At 36.9% G+C, this 18124-nt stretch overlaps 1 protein-coding gene across 6 annotated transcripts; it reads left to right on the forward strand.

The window, feature by feature from the left end:
• The first annotated feature begins 999 nt into the window (after nt 1-999).
• LOC111902434 (putative receptor-like protein kinase At5g39000) lies at nt 1000-15929 on the forward strand. Of its 6 annotated transcripts, none has more exons than XM_042900353.2 (5): nt 1000-1103; nt 1503-1711; nt 14328-14402; nt 14497-15408; nt 15530-15929. In XM_042900353.2, exons 1-5 carry the CDS (start codon nt 1091-1093, stop codon nt 15572-15574), a joined length of 1254 nt encoding a protein of 417 aa, XP_042756287.1. In that variant the 5' UTR covers nt 1000-1090; the 3' UTR covers nt 15575-15929. The 6 variants fall into 6 exon arrangements, with proteins under 6 accessions (XP_042756287.1, XP_042756288.1, XP_023754030.1 ...); XM_042900354.2 differs by having other exon boundaries at nt 1002-1103; nt 14500-15408; XM_023898262.3 differs by lacking the exon at nt 1000-1103 and adding an exon at nt 1118-1400.
• The last annotated feature ends 2195 nt before the right edge of the window (nt 15930-18124 follow it).

An 18124-nucleotide genomic window follows, 5' to 3' on the forward strand; every position in this document is an offset into this window, starting at 1 on the left:
TCAACATTTCTCTCTCATCTCTCTTCCATCTTTCTTAACTCACAAAATATGGAAATCCTATCTTTTCCAACCCACTCAACCCACTCAACCCACTTAATTTTTTTTATTTTAAAATAAATACAAACTAATAAAAATTATACAAAACTAATTTACATAATATTAAAAATATGCAAACTAATTTAGAAAATAATTAAAAAACATATAAAATTGTTTTGATAAAAGTTTGATGCATAATGCACAAGTGATTATTGCTTGAATTGTAATATATATCTACTTTCCATATATATATATATATATATATATATATATATATATATATATATATATATATATATATATATATATATATATATATATATATATATATATATATATATATATATATATATAAACTTATGTAGAAAAAAAAACAAATAAATAAAACGTCACGTTTGCATATATGCATGCTATGCTTCTTGTTTTTTTTTTCTTTGAAAATTAAATGAAAAAGGAGATGCATGACCCATAAAGCAAATTGATAAGGTTTATTGCGGTTTCTAAAAGCCGCTCAAACTAATTTTTCCAAACCCATTTAAACCGCTTGCTTGGAAGGAATGGTAACCCGACCATACAACCCAAAAACTTTGCAACCCGCCTTTCCATTCCGTTCACCCTTATAGTTTTTTTTTAAACGTCAAATCTAATCTATTTCTAAACAACTCCTTAATTTCACTTATATCCATAACGGAAACTGAACCCTCAACCTCACGGACTGGATACTGCTGGACAAAAAGCCTTTGGATGTTTTTGTTATGGTTAGTTAATATAAAAAGACACAGAGAAAAAAATGGTGTTCCAATTATAAAATTTTGCAGTTGTGCTCTATTGCTTAAAAATGACAGATAAGTACTTAAGGTATCTAATTTTTTTAAATTAAATTATATATAAGGAACAAGATACTCATCACTTACTAATGGATCATTATTGAAGGAATAATCTGTTGAGCCTCTGTGAGTGGGAAAGCCACCAGGTGAAAAACGAATCAATTAGCAAGCATCAGGTGCCTCCCTCATTGTAACAGATTCCATATCAACTCTGTATTTTCTCATAGATGGATATGAACCGTAAGCTATTTCTTATTTTCTTCTACAGTTCTACAGTTCTACCCAATATCTCTTTTTCCTTGTTCTCTAATACTATTTAATTCCGTGAATTATTCTTTTATTAATTCACCAGGATAAATAGGAAATTTATAGCTCATTGATCCTCGTAACCCCAGTTATTTTGGTTTCATCACTACACTAAAAATCACGTATTTCTATCTATAAAGCACCGAAACTTTGTGTTCTCCAGACTACTTTTTGAGTCTAGGTTAGTTGCCTTCAGTGTATTCGTAGTTTCTTCAGTTTGGTACTTCTTCCGTAATTTCCCTTTACCCTTTTTGTAGTTGACTCGGGTTATATATATACATGTTTAATTACTATTGTTTCGGGAATCATTACTGATCATTCAGGGTTTTTTAGGGATGATAATGTATCCTTTGCCCCCGCATTTGAGGGAATTGCGGACAAAGGATGATGTTGGAGAGGTCGTGCGTAGATGCATGAAGAATATTGTTGTTGTAAAAGGACCGAATAATGCTGTTATTATAAAGGACCTTCAAGGACGATTTTGTTTCAATACAAGCCTCTCCGAGCTCAACGAGGCTCGTGCTATGTCGCGTACCAAGCAGGTAAATAATCACAATTTCTTTCACTATTTGGGAGATTTCCACAAAAACTTTGGGATCCTCATTGAAACTTACCCCGGATCAACAACTAATCACTTAAGTTTATGATTCTTTTAGTTTATCGATGTGTTTGGACGTAATGTTTTCCATGTTATACATAGGTAACTACCTATATTGCAATATTTTTTACCATAGATTAATCGATGTATAGCTAAATTATTAGTTATTGTCTATGCGTGTATATGTATTAAAGGAAAAATAGATAAAAGGGTCATACCCTTATCGCTAGTAAAAATAGGCATACCACAAAGCAAATTATTTTTTGTAGAGAAATGACCTATATATTGTTATACTAGTTTATAATCCGTGAGAACCATGGTTACAAAATAAATTATATTTTCATAGTAAAAATTCTAAAATTATTTGTCAATTATTTTAGATAAATCATTAATTAAGAGATATACCAAAATTTTAAAGTTATTATAACTTTAAACATAACATATAATAATTAGAAAAAAATAAATTTGGATTTTGAAATGTTACATAATATATCTCTTTGACATGTGGCATAATATTAATGAAGAGTTGTATTAGAATAACACATGTCAAATGGAGATTAAAACTATTCTTTTATTAAAATAGAGATATAACCATTATAAAAACCACATACCATCTGGTTTGTAGTTTAATGGTATCAATTTTTGTGGAAAGGTAACCAAAAGTTCAGGGTTTCTGGTCCGGTTTGATGCGAAAGATGTAGTTTTGGAATAATATACAAGTGTTGTGTTTGGAATTCTAAAAAAGTGTAAAACACCCAACATTATTTACACAAAAAAAGGTATTTAAACTAGATGGCGAAGCAAGTCACTTTGGTGACATCATAAACTTTTTTTTTCATTTTACAAAAAACTAAATGCACAAAATACCAACTTATTTCTGCTTGTTTGTGTATAATAACTTTTTTTTTTCTATTTTATTTTTACATAGTCTCTACATTCAAGTTGGGTTTTCAAAAACCAACAAAATTACACCATTTTACTTTCTTTTTTCCACATTAAGATTATATATATATATATATATATATATATATATATATATATATATATATATATATATATATATATATATATATATAATGTGTGTGTTCAATTCAGTACCTAATAACATCACCTAACCATGTGATAAAACAACCTTCATCACACTCATATTAAATTTAGGAATGATGGGTAACATGGTTAGAACCAGTTTTTCATATTCATAATCATAACAATTAATTATAGGGATATTTTGTATATCCCACTGCTAAATGTTGAAGTATAATATTTTCTCAACCTATTTTCTAAATATTATATTTATTTTTCTTAAACCTTAGAAAATATCATATTTGTCCAAATTTAACTTTTAGCATGTTAAATATTTTATAATAAATTTTTTATATTAAAATCTATATATCTATTAGAAAAAATAGATTGACCATATTGGCCCTCATCTAAAATCATTATACTTAAAATAAAATTGTATTAAACTACACCCATTTTACATACTATTTTGTCATTCATGGTCAATCCAGGTCAATCTAATACCTATTAATTTTATCTAGCAGTTGACTTTATACAACATAATTTTTAAATATCATATTTTCTCATCTTAAACCTTTATAATATCAAATTTGTCTAAATGTTTACTTTTAACATTTTTAAAGAATTTATAATCAATTTAAATCTTTCTTTTTATTAAATTACTATTATATGCTTTCTATTTTCATAGGTTTAAAACTATTAAAATCATTCTGACTATATTAGTTTAGTAATTCCCCAAAGTCTCTACACAAATGCAACAGTTCCCAAAAGAAATTGTTTCTTAAAGTTTCTTGTTTTCTCATCCCAAATTCACTGAACAGTTGAACAAACTAGAAAGGTGATGATCGTGAAGGATGACAATGAGAACAGATTACTAAGGTGTTGGATTAAGTTTATGAGGCCTCTAAGTATATACAATAGATAGCTTTGAGGTGGTTTAGTAAACAAAGATTACTAGTTAGAGTTGGATGAATCTAAAAAGTAAAACAATTCAAGAATAATGAAGGGCTTCTAATGGACGTGTCATATGTAATAAGGCCACAAGGGCTATCCATCATGATGTGGTGGTCGCTACCTCATAACCACATCCAACAACATTGCACTTAGTACACATACTACTAAACACCACTCCATATCATTTTATATTTAAAATACAATATATATATATATATATATATATATATATATATATATATATATATATATATATAAACTAATTTTTCATTCATTTAAAAAAACACACACCAACTAAAAAAAAGGAGAATTAAAAAAAAATTAAAAAAGTCAAAAAGCAACATAAAAATTCCTAACATAAAAAAGTACTCCCCATTCCTATATCTCGCTCCAACTCATCATCGCTAACGTGCTCTCTTATAGTTGGAAATATCGATCAAATTTTTCTATAAACTGATCAATATCGCTAGAACTCAAAAGTTTTGAACCTGAGCCGGAAGCTGCTTTCTTTGCTCTATTTCTTCTTATCGGTTGATGAAGAGGTTGTTTATCTTCAAAATCCACTGACTCATCATAACTGTCAATGTGTGTTCGGGCGTCCGATGTTGTGAACTTTCATTGGCATTTCTTGTACGCATCAAACCAGAAGAAGTCTTTTCTGTAAACATCGAAATCGATTGACATGATTTTGTGTAGGTTGTTTAGATTGTTGTAGTTTCCTTCTAATTTTGTATATTTAAGCCTCAAATCGCACCAATTCAAACTAATATTTTGGGATTTTAGCTTTCAGTTCCCATCAAACCATAAAACATGGTTTAAACATTTCCGTAAAAACAAGGCCAAAATTTTCATTTGGGAAATTGTAACATCCCAAAATTCAATGGCAAAAATTTCATTTTTAAATAAATTATTAAAAGACCATAAGAATAAAAACATACATAATGACATATCATGTCAAAACCAAAGTGTCAATAATCAAAACATGTTATCATAAAACAATATCAAAACATGTTATCATAAAACAATATCAGAGTGCAATCCCAAAGATCTCATAATATGACAACTAGGGTTAAGTGTTTCTCACTTAACTCAATAAGGACTTAATCCATTAAGTCCATCACTCTACTAGATAAATGATATGGTGTAATTGGGCTTATTACATAATCCAATTCCAATGCCCCAAAATACGGGTCCCGATACGTCCATGCCCATAATTCCAAAATTAGGGTTTTCTAAACCCTAATTACGGTTTCCAACACATTCATAGCTCAATAGGCCCAACAGTTATGTCCTTAGATAAATTAGGGTTTATTAGGCCCATTAGGGTTTTAGTCCCTTTGTGAAAACATCCCAAACGAATCAAACACAATAAGCACACCACCACCCAACACGGCAGCTGGTGGCGGTAGGAGGCGGCAGCCACCACCCTATAGTGGTGGTTTTGAGATTTCTTTTCATTATTCCAACACTATTATAGTTTACAGCCCAAATCCTGGTAACACACCCACCCACTAACATAAACACACACACACACATAGCCACCCTAGTGGTGGCCGACAGTGGTACATGGCGGCAGCCACCACCTCACAGGTGGTGGCGGTGGGTCTTCTAGCTAAAAATCGCAAATAAAACATCACAAATGCTAAAAACAACGCATATACGCCCCTTGACACACACATCGTATTACAACAGAAAACACACACACACGATTGCAAAACTCGAACACAGTCATCCCTCCCCGGTGTCATGCGGCGGTGATGGCGTTTGGCAGCAGCTCCCAGTGAAACAGTCGTGTGGCGGCAACAGTAGTGATTAGACCCAACATCAGCCATTTCGAGCGATATTCCCACGAGCACAACATTGATCTCGACGGTCATTTCTCGGCTACACAAGACATCCAACGATAGGGGTTGTTGAAGACGTGCCGACAGCAATCCAGCAGGTGGAAGGATGGCGGTGAATGCAGTGAGGAATGGAGGTCGCACCTCCACCAACAACCACAATGGTCGTTACACCCGCTTCATCCAGCCTTCACGGTGGTTGTCGTTTCATCCTTGACTTCGTCGGTGACAAAAGTGATGGTAGTGCAAGCAACGGTATCCGACGGCGATATGGTTGACAACGGTGGCTAGGGATGAGGGTGATAAAGTGGTAGCGGCTGTAGACGTTCCAAGGGTTGTGGCATCTGGGGAATTAATGATTTAGGGTTAGGTTTAAGCAATGCAACAGGTGGAACGGGATATGTGGGGTTAAAGTCCCGCTCCAAGCAAATATTTGCACAATTAACAACTTTGGTCCCTCCCCATGAGAATCTTTTCAAATTTAATCCAATATTTACCCTTTTAGCCCTTGATTCAATAAATCTTTACAATATAAATCCAGAATTTACATTTTATCCCTTGCTTCCATAATTCCTTTCATATTTGGTCCAAATGATACCAAACACCCATGTCCTTAAAAAATCTTTACAATTTAATCCGAAAATTACATTTTAAACCCTAACTTCTATAATTGTGACTTTTAACTCCTCAAAACCAACACCTTACTCAATTATTGATTTTAGGGCTACTATATATTCATTAATTTGTTTATTTATTTATTAAATAAACGGAGTGTTACAAATCTTCCCCACTTAAATTAGATTTGGTCCTCGAAATCATTTCTTACTGTTCCTTACACACCAAACCACTCTAGTAATGTGGTCACCATCTTGGTCACACCCTAACGTTCCCAGGGTAGCCGTGACCAATCTTCGCGAAGCCTTAAAATCCGAAGGTGAAAGAATTCCTCGCAAAAAGATCACATCTACTTCGTCTGAAATCTGTTGTCTCGAGATGGTCTGAATCCATGACAGACCGTTCATACTGAATCATTATCATTGATTCTTGTTTGTTTATCCCTCACCTGACTACTAAACCTCTCATAACCTGAGGCTCCCACTAGAAAACTGAAATCATAGACCCAATTATCCCTGTAGGTCATTTAGCATAACCCAATCAATCTATTATTCCATCTAAACTTGCAACCTAAAACACAATTACTAATACTGCCAATCACTGAAACTGTCTGAACATTAAACTGCCTGAAGCAGTATGTTGCCACATAGCTGTTTGGAAAAATCTACCGAGACCCCCTGATCTCAATTCGTTCACCAATCATCTGAAATATCGGGTTCCGGCCCGGCTACGGAGCCAAAGGACTCCCTACTTAGTCGCCTCACACAACTTCTGAACGAAATCCTTCTCTAGAACTAGTTGCCACTAGTTATCATGCCACTGCGACTCTAACAACTTTCTGATCTACCTGATCGGTTCCATGTGTCGAATCCTGTCATCACCAAATCCAAGACTAAAAGTGATTGCTACCTGACCAAAAGTTAGCCTTATATCACAAACGACCATATAAAGTCCATTGCTTCCCTGATCTCGTAACTGTAGTGGCGTCCCTATAGTCTTATCGCTGGCTCCACCAAATCTAATCCATCTGGGTGATTCCGAAATCCAATCCATGGATTTCCATATCCTCACCGCTACACCCGACTGGTGGGTACAATTGTTCCTTACGCGTCCTAACAACGCGCTCATGCTATCTACCAACCTAGTGAATGTTGTGGCTACACCCACAAACTTACATCCCTCTAGCACTATATGATAACCTTGTGAATGTTACGACTACACCCGCAGACTTACAATACTTCTCACTCTATCTGCCACCCTGGTGAATGCTACGGCTACACCCACAGACTTACAACACTTCTAGCAATATCTGCTAACCTGGTGAATGCTACGGCTACACCCGCAGACTTACAACACTTTCCATGCTACCTGATCGCTAGTGAATGCTACGGCTACACCCGCAGACTTACAAAACTTTCCATACTACCTGATCGCTAGTGAATGCTACAGCTATATCCGCAGTCTTACAGCACTCTCCATACTATCTGATCACTAGTGAATGCTATGGCTACCCCCATAGTCTAAAAACACTTTCCATACCGCTCGAACACGCACTCGACCTAAAACACAGTTGAACTTGAGTCCTAATTGGACCTCTAACCTGGTTCCCTAAACCTGATGTCTGAGAGTCTCGAAGGCTGTCTGCTGCTCAGGTCCCCAACGAAAGGCCACCAACTTCTTGGTCAGTCGAGTGAAAGGAACCGGAATCTCGGAGAAGTCAGGTATAAATCTCCGATAATAACCCGCTAGACCCAGGAAACTTTGAATCTCAGTTGGAGACCTCAGAATCTCCCACTACATCATGGCCTCTATCTTGGTCGGATCAAACAGAATACCCTTCTGGTTGACAAGGTGCCCAAGAGATTGCACCTTGCTTAACCAGAACTCGTATTTGGAGAACTTTACAAAAAGTCTCTCCCCCATTTAGATTCGACTAAGTCTTCACGGCACACGAGAATTGAAGGATTCCTAATCCTTCTCGCTTTCTAATATCCCAGTGATGACAACATGTGCTTACCAATGCTGGCGATTAATCACCGGTTAAACCTTGAGATCGCCCATCCTCAGAAATCTTGATGAGTACTCTTGAAATTTGGTCCAGTATGACACCTCAATCCACCTCCCATGCTGATACCTAGAGGCCTTAATCTTCACTCTGGCTCACGAGTCCTCGTTCCCACTTCCAATCTTGCAACACCACTGAACTCTAACCGAACATAGCCCATGCGAAAATACAATTCTCGTGAACATCCAATGACCAATCACTTATGTATCTAACACCCGCAACTGATACTACCCTCTTCATGTTACCAGTCCAGTCCTAGCAACGGTAGTGCCTTGAACTCCAAAGTTCATCCATAGACAATTGTCGACCACACCTAAACCATGATAGAACCACTGAACGCTGACTTCACTGAAGAACTATCGCTCTAACCCTGACCGAGTATCCTCTAAATAATACTCCTGCACAGATCCCGACAAATATCTGGAATGCTAACGGACCACGTGGAACCCACTCCGCAAGATGTGTCCCTCTGTGGGTTCATCAAGGAGTGTTCGGCATGCAGGATGGCACATATGATACTTGATAACCCAAACACTAGGAGAAAATCGAACCGAGATCTATGTTATCCAAACTCACTCACAACTCCAAAGCGATACATATTCCCAACATCCACCTAATAGTAGTAGAAGATGACATACCCGCAACATCTGGAGGAATCCTAATCAACTTCTGCTAGCATAATCGACCCTACTACACTTTGTAGCAGCCTAAACCCTTAGAATGTCAAACTCCCTTGTGCACTTTCTCGTAGGTGCTGTGCTGACTCTGGCCCTGCTTGCCTTTCATCCGATGATCAGAAGTCATGGGTCTCTTCCCGGGACCCTCTACTATACGCACCTACCACAAACCTTTTTTTCTCAAGTGTTCCAAATTGATCTCGCTTCTACAACCTCTTGGAAATCATATCATTCAGGGTCTGACACCTTGCCATGCTCACTAGCTCACTTGCCAATGGCTAAGCTGCAACAACTGGAACATCCTCTGTCCCCAAACCGGGTCACAAACTTCTCCCCGAAGCTTCTCAAATTCTCCAATACACTCACCGATTCAAGTATGGATCCTATGCTTTCAGTAGTATGGGCCCAATACTACCTTCCACACCTATCCATACTTTCCTCAGCAATCCTCCCGAATCCTCCAAGTCACTTCCTCAAACTTATACACCTTAGTCTCACTGAACCTCAATACTAACCCACTGAAACATATCCTAGAATTTCCTAGGTTCCCGTACCCACCCAGTCCTCAGCTGTTGAAAGATTCCTAGTAATGTCCACTCGCTACCTCATGAATATAACCACATGCAACAGAGATCAAATAATACTTTGAGTAAAAGACTTATCCCTAGAACGGTTAGACTCAAACAAGAGTTGCGCAATAAGGTCAAGTCCATCACTCTGAGATTATCCAGCCTGTATCCCATGTGACTTAGCATATTCACTTAGTAGCTAACTCACATCACTAAGAGTCCCACAAAGCACAAAGCAAACAACATTCAAACAATGGAAAATCTAACCATCATAATCCAATCAAACCGCTCTATTCTCTAATCAGGAATCTGTATGTGTAATTCAAAGGCTCATATAATCACGCATAACCTGAATAGGCCATCCTATCACTGACTGGTCAGTACTAGCATGCAAGTCTACAAGCACATACAATAGGCATATAAGGCATCCTCTTAGATCCTTAGCGCTAATCTAACATGCGGTTCTCATAATCATATCATAACATAACATATCATAACATGTATGCGTATCTTGAGGGAAAACTTACTTGAGCTCGGCTGATTGCACACATCACACACATTGTTCTTTTCAAAGTTCTTTTCTCTGTTCAAACTCCTTTTATAAAATGATTTTACTTTTGAAATTTTTTCATACCAAATCCTTAGTTTGAGTCCAAACACAACGGAAGGTATGTCCGAATCCCTCAAACCAAGGCTTTGATACCAACTTGTATATCCCAAAATTCAAGGCCAAAAATTTCATTTTTAAATAAGTTATTATAAAACCATAAGTATAAAAACATCCATAATGACATCTCATGTCAAAACCAAAGTGATAATAATCAAAACATGTTATCATAAAACAATATCAGAGTACAATCCAAATATCTCATGTGCGGAAACATAGAGTGATGTGTTGCAATCGAGTCGACTCCTTTCTTTTGAAAACGAAGTACCTAAAACCAAAACTAAAAACCTTAAGCACGAAGCTTAGTGAATTCCCTAAATACCACATACCATACATATCAACATACTGCCTAGCATATCTAGGTGTTTTCCTACCCCTTCGGTCTCTTTCAACCGAATACTATCTAGAATATAAACACATACTCGCATACTCTGATACATAACCATGAGCCATACATATATCATAATCAGTAAAGATGATATGTACCAAACATAGTCTTGCCATTATCCCATGGGCCGCCACGTGGTCTTTCTTGCCAAGCCGGGGGCCACCCCCTTCGGTCTCGCAGACAACTTCTAAGAGCCACCTCCTGGTCTTCCATGCAAGCATCACAAAGACAACTAGCATATATAGTGCTCTACTTAGCTAATCAGCATATAATGTGTCATGAGCCACCTCCTGGACTCCTGGTCTTTCATACATAATAGAATACAGTGTGCTAGGAGCCACCTCCTGGTCTTTCATACATATTGCCTAGGGCTAACCCCCGGGTCTTCCTACCATACATAATAACATATTGTGTGCTAGGAGCCGCCTCCTGGTCTTTCATGCATAATGCCTAGGGCTAACCCCCAGGTCTTTGTATCATACATAAACTAAATGTGTCGGCATTGGTGCCTTAGACCCATACCAACAGTGAGGAGACTCATCTCGCACTACTGAAGTCCCGCGAATAAATCCATGGCAGCTAGCTGGCAGATCCCCAAACTGTCAATCATCAAAACAACACCCAATTAATAATTAGGTTCCAATACATATCCATAAGTCCATGCTTAGTGTAAATGGCAACTTTACCCCCAACTTAGCTTGACTCAAGCCCAAGGCCTAATCCAAAGGCCCAAAGGTCAACTATGAGTCAAAGCCCAACATATGGCCCAATTTTCCAAATTGGGCCCAAACCTGTATATGGTTTTCCCTTAAGGTCCAAACATTTTGTCTAGTCCTACAATTGGCATTTCTAATGGCCCAATATCTCATAATCATAAAGGCCCATACTATGGCCCAAATTTCCAAATAGGGCCCAAACCTCACATATGGGACTTACCTTAAAGCCCATCTAACAATTCTAGTCCATATGATCATTCTTGGATAGCACTTTATTGGCCCAATTACCAAAACCTAATAGAAAAGCCTAGCTCAAGGCCCCAAGTGAAAATAGGGTTTCACATAAAATAACAATTAGGGTTAAGTGTTTCTCACTTAACCCATTAAGGACTTAATCCATTAAGTCCATAACTCAACTAGATAAATGATATGGTGTAGTTGGGCTTAATATATAATCCAATCCCAATGGCCCAAAACGTGGGTCCCGATAAGTCCAAGCCCATAATTCCAAAATTAGGGTTTTCTAAACCCTATTTAGGGTTTCCAACCCATTCATAACCCAATAGGCCCAATAGCTAGGTCCTTAGATCAAATAGAGTTTATTAGGCCCATTAGGGTTTTAGTCCCTTTGTCCAAAGATCCCAAACAAATCAAACACAACAAGCACGTCGGCATCGAACACGGCGGTTGGTGGCGACAGCCACCACCCTACGGTGGTGGTTTTGAGATTCCTTTTCATTATTCCAACACTATTACAATTTACAACCGAAATCCCAGTAAGACACCCACTCACTAACATAAACACACACACACATAACCACCTTAGTGGTGGCCGACGGTGGTAAATGGCGGTAGCCACCACCTCACGGTGGTGCCAGTGGGTCTTCCGGCCAAACATCACAAATGCTAAAAACAACGCATATATGCCCCTTGACACACACACACACATCGTATTTCAACAGAAAAACAAACACCCGGTTGCAAAACTCGAACACGGTCGTCCCTCTCCGACGACATGCGGCGACAACGGCGTTTTGCAGCAGCTCCCAGTGAAACAGCCGTGTGGCAGGGACAGTAGTGATGAGACCCAACAGCGGCCATTTCGAGCGATATTCCCATGAGCACAACATCGATCTCGACGGTCTTTTCTTGGCTACACAAGACGTCCCACGATAGGGGATGTTGAAGAGGTGCCGACATCAATCCAGCAGGTGGAAGGATGGCGGTGAATGCAGTGAGGAATGGAGGTCGCACCTCCACCGGAAAACAACCACAATGGTCGTTACACCCGCTTCATCCGGCCTTCACAGTGGTTGTCGTTTCATCCTTGACTTCGTCGGTGACAAAAGTGATGGTAGTGCAAGCAACGGTATCCGACGACGATATGGTTGACAACGGCGGCTAGGGATGAGGGTGATAAAGTGGTAGCGGCAGTAGACGTTCCAAGGGTTGTGGCAGCTGGGGAATTAACGATCTAGGTTTAGGTTTAAGCAATGCAACAGGAGGAACGGGATATGTGGGGTTAAAGTCCCACTCCAAGCAAATCTTTGCACAATTAACAACTTTGGTCCCTCCCCATGAGAATCTTTTCAAATTTAATCCAATATTTACCCCTTTAGCCCCTGATTCAATAAATCTTTACAATATAAATCTAGAATTTACATTTTATCCCTTGCTTCCATAATTCCTTTTATATTAGGTCCAAATGATACCAAACACCCCTGTCCTTAAAAACTCTTTACAATTTAATCCGAAAATTACATTTTAACCACTAACTTCTATAATTGTGACTTTTAACTCTTCGAAACCAACACCTTGCTCAATTATTGATTTTAGGGCTACTATATATTCATTAATTTGTTTATTTATTTATTAAATAAACGGGGTGTTACAGAAATGTTGATATGATTGCTGATAAAGTTGAGTTTGTTGGATAAAGAATCCAACATGGAGCAAATTCATAAAACCACATTGAATTGGTTACATGTTCGAGTATTGGCATGCAGTTGTATCTAACACAAAGGCATTGTCGAGCTTGCAGTTCGATAGTTTGATGAGGTATTTTGATTGAGATCTAGGGTTTTTGGATTTTAAAACAATACAAATGTGTGTATGTAAATAGAGGAAGAGAAGAATAATGTTAAAATTTTCGTTGTCTGTAGTGAAACTTATATGTGAAAAATTACTTTTTTTTTTATGAAAAATCAAAAACTAATCGTTAAACGGCTAGTCAACCAAGTCAACACCTAAACCTCTCCAATCGGTGGTTATCCATCATCGTAGCCACCACAAACTCCCACGACCATGACCACGATCACGACCGATCACAAACCACCGGAGTGATCTTCACAGACAGTGGTCGTTACCACGTAAACCATGAAGCCATCCCTGGAGAGTACTCTAGAGGGCCTAATAACATGATAATGCTCTGTAACGGCAACCACTAGATACCATTAATAGGTATTTATTGCATTAGTGGATTGACCAAGCATGAATGACAAACTAATGTGTAAAATGTGTGTAGTATACTGATGGCACTGCATTAAATGATGGATGCAAGAGAACATTTCCGGTATTACAACATATTTGTTATAATTATAATGATTTTAAGGGGGAGGCAATATGTTCAATTTATTTTTTTATAATTATAATAATTTTAAAATATAAAAACTGATTATAAAATATTAAAAAATATTTAAAAAATGTTAAAAAAATATTGGGCAAATATTTTGTTTTGAGAGTTTAAAAAAATTAAATATGATATTTATAAATACATTGGATAATTATAATATTTATAAATATGTTGGACAAATATGATATTTCCATGTTTAACAAAGTATATATATGAAATTATCTCTATTTATTAAAGATATATACAAAATTCTCCATTAATTAAAAAAAACAAAAAAACAAATGACGATCTCTATCTCTGGTACGGGATTGCATCAAAAATTGAAACCGTAGCAGATTATTCTTTATGTTGAAAGCGTTTCAAGAAATTTGATAAAAATTGCAAAACGATTTTGATTAATCTCACAAACTGAACAGGAGATTGAAGTGTTGAATAGATTGAGACAATTGATTCTTGAATCAGATTTGAAAGTAGCAATTACGAAATTTCAGGTAAACCACCTCAAAATAATGAAATATGACATGTGTTGTTGTACTTGTTAAATTTTAATTAATTATAATTATTGTACATTATGTTCCATTGAAGCAGTCAAACGACCCGAAAATACCCCTCCATGTCATAAATGATTGCACCCATTCCTTCAATGAAAAAAAATTCATCGGGAAGGGGGGTTACGGAAGGGTTTACAAGGGAATACTTACCTGGGCAAATCATATAAACAAACTAGTTGCTGTAAAACGCCTAGATGTCACTGGATTTCAAGGTAACAAGGAATTCCACACAGAGGTCACAATGCTTTCAGAGTATAGACACAAAAACATTATAACACTTATAGGGTATTGCGATGATAACGAAGAGAAGATCCTTGTTTATGAATATGCAAGCCATGGAAGCCTTGACAAATATTTAAGTGGCCGTGCAATGTCGGGTGGACTTTCATGGCTACAACTCCTCAAAATATGTATTGGCATTGCATCTGCATTGGATTATCTTCATAACAACGTGGCCGAAAAACACAGAATAATACATCGCGATGTAAAAAGCGCGAATGTTTTGTTGGATGAGAATTGGAATGCAAAACTTTCGGATTTTGGGTTGGCGAGAATAGGCTTAGCAAATCAACATAACACATTTGTGATCACCAACATCGCTGGCACACATGGTTATTGTGACCCACAGTATGAAAGAACAGGGTTTTTAACAAAAGAGTCGGACGTATATTCGTTTGGAGTGGTTTTGTTTGAGGTTTTGTGTGGAAGGCTAGCGTGTATTTTGAATTACCATGATGAACGGAGATTCCTTCATCATTGGGCTCGAACCCACTACAAAAATGGAGAGCTGGATAAGATAATTAACCAGAGAATAAAGACAGAAATTAACCCAAGAACATTAAGCAAGTTCTCAGCTATTGCATATCAATGTTTGCACAAAACTCGGGAACAACGGCCTACAATTGCTGAAATTGCATTCCAACTTGGGGAAGCTTGGAAAATCCAAGTAAGTTTAAACATAGTTTTTATCTATTACTTTAATACGTACATCTTCTTAGGGGAAAAATAAGGATGTCCATGAAGTATATGAGTGGCTGACATGACAATTGTTTTTGGTCCATCATCAGTTTACAGGAAGAATGATAAAAGGAGATGAGACTTTTGTCACATGATGAATAAGAAAGAATCATTAGTGAATCTTTATTAAACAAGGGAGACATGGACGAACAAAATCTAAACTAAAACTTGGTTTTATGGTTTTAAAGAGAAACAGTGAGACAACACAACATCACATGTTGCTCTTCTACACAGATGAAAAAAGCATTGAAAGATTACCAAATATTTGTTTCTTTGTATATCTACTATGTTTCTGTGTTAATGCATGGCCTGTATGTTTTGTTGCATTGTAACACTTGTAGTTGAAAAAAGTTAAACTCTAAGCGATTGTAATTTATTATAATACGAACAGAATGCATCTGTTTTTATTCAAACATTAAAGGAAACAAACAAGGACAGAAATTACCTATACATGAGAATCAACGTATTCATACTAGATAAAACAGATCAAGCAATTAATACTGAACGCACTGATCTTTTACTGGATATAAATTAACGACAACAAGTCACATATCTGCTCTATGTTACCGGCAAGAGGTAATCTTGTCTCTATTCTACTGCTCTCTATTGTTGTAAAAATCATCCGAGTCTGACAAGGTGTAGCAAGAGTTTTACTTGTAAATAATTTGGTCTGGAAAAAATTGGTTAAAAGTCGCATTATTAGGCGGTCAAAAAACAGCTGAAATAAAACATAAGGTGGGAAGCAACATACTATTTGAAAATGAGTACTTTAGTTTTCAAGTTGTTAAATGTATTATGGTGATAATCACTTGAGGTAATTGAACATTAGGACTTGCGTTATTTTGCTATAAATTGGAATTCTTTAGAGTTGCCCTCGCCATTGACACATGTCTGATTCTACTATAGACGTGAACATCAACAACTCATTTATTATGCTATCTTATCAAAGGTGAAGATGCGAGTTTAATGCACACAAAAAATGAAGTCTTCTCCAATAAAAGACATGTCAATCATTTTACTTCTTAATTCATCTCGTAATACTGTCGTTATGAATTAGGAAGGGATAATTTGAAATTGAATTTGGATGGGGTTCTATTCTTCGATGACATTGTAAGATCCCGTGAATGATGACAAATGCGGGAATATAATGATTATGAGAATCAAACAATATCAAGAACATGAGAAGTAAATAAAGTGTTTTAAGCTCTCATTAGTCTAGAAAGTTATTACAAAGTGGGTCATCCAATATATCTCTCTCTAAACTAATCTCACATTCTTACATAAATGCGATCATCTCACTTCCTATTTATAAAAAAAGCTCAACCCATTACACATCCCTTAAAGGGCAAGCCTACATTACATCCAAGGAGAACTTTGCACCCTAACATTCTCCCCCTTAAAATTAGGATTGGATGTCCCAACTTCAATATCCAAACGAGCACCAAGCGATCTAGACCAACTCCCCCTCGAAGTAGCACTGGTTTTCAAGTCCTCTTTGAAAAAGAATAACTTTTCGAATACCCATTTCAATTCTATCCCCCTTTTATAATAAACAAATGATTATAAAACGCCAAAATGGTAAGGGAAATGCTCGATGAATAATCTATACGAAACTCCCCTCGATGTATGACAAAAATGAAATGATTCAAATCCAAGAAACTACCCTAAAAAAATACGCCAATGTCTTCAAACCTTTGACTTCCCGGACTTGAAAATGAACACCAATTGTTTATGTACCACGAAAAATCTTACACCAAAAACGATCACGAAAAGCCAAGAGAAAATATTCAAAAGTTGTGAAGATTTCAACTTTTGGGTGAGAGTTGTAGTCTGAAATTGGGTACTATTTTCGCAAGTACTTCAAGGACCAGTTGCGAAAAATCCCCCCGCTTCACAGAAATAGCGAAAATACCCCAGATTCAAAACTGGGTAGAAACTGTCAAATCACTTAAATTGTGCGGACCTAAAACGAAATATAAAATCTTCTTCTTCCCTAATTCATGATAAGCCATGAACGCAGCAACAACGTAGTCGAACCCTTCGACTCTCAGGCAACTTTTGATCCTCAGACTTAATCTCGACCATGATCGTTACATGGATGATACTCAGTATACTTGGAATAATCACATTAATAGTTGCATTGATAGTTATCTTCAATCCCAAATCTGTATTGATAGTTACATTGTAGACGACGACTACTTCACTTATTAGATTAGTATTAGCCGCATGTCCCAGAATGAAATGGGATGGAATGGAAAAAACGGGAAGCACTATCGATTCAGTTTTTTTGGGAGGGAGAAGCTTGTGAAGAAGGAAGCTTATCATTTGTAGATGTGCTTGTCGAGGAGCATGCATAAACTGAAAGACTTAATTCACAGTAAACATCATGTCGGGTCGAGTCAACGTGAAAGACTTTAGGCCTCCCATCTTCCGCCGCATATCTCACGCTTCTTCATCAGCTCCTAGTGTCAGTCAATTAAGATTCACCATCAAGGGGAGGAGGACCCAAAGGTAAAGCCAACAGACATAAAAAACGGATGCTATTGCGGCTACACCTCCCGCTTTGTCAGGTATACTACAAAGAATGACATACATCGGTAGGAAATACCATTCCGGTACAATATGAGGCGGGATGGGCATCGAAT

Source organism: Lactuca sativa, chromosome 3 (genome assembly GCF_002870075.4).
Source record: "Lactuca sativa cultivar Salinas chromosome 3, Lsat_Salinas_v11, whole genome shotgun sequence".
Classification (NCBI taxonomy): domain Eukaryota; kingdom Viridiplantae; phylum Streptophyta; class Magnoliopsida; order Asterales; family Asteraceae; genus Lactuca; species Lactuca sativa.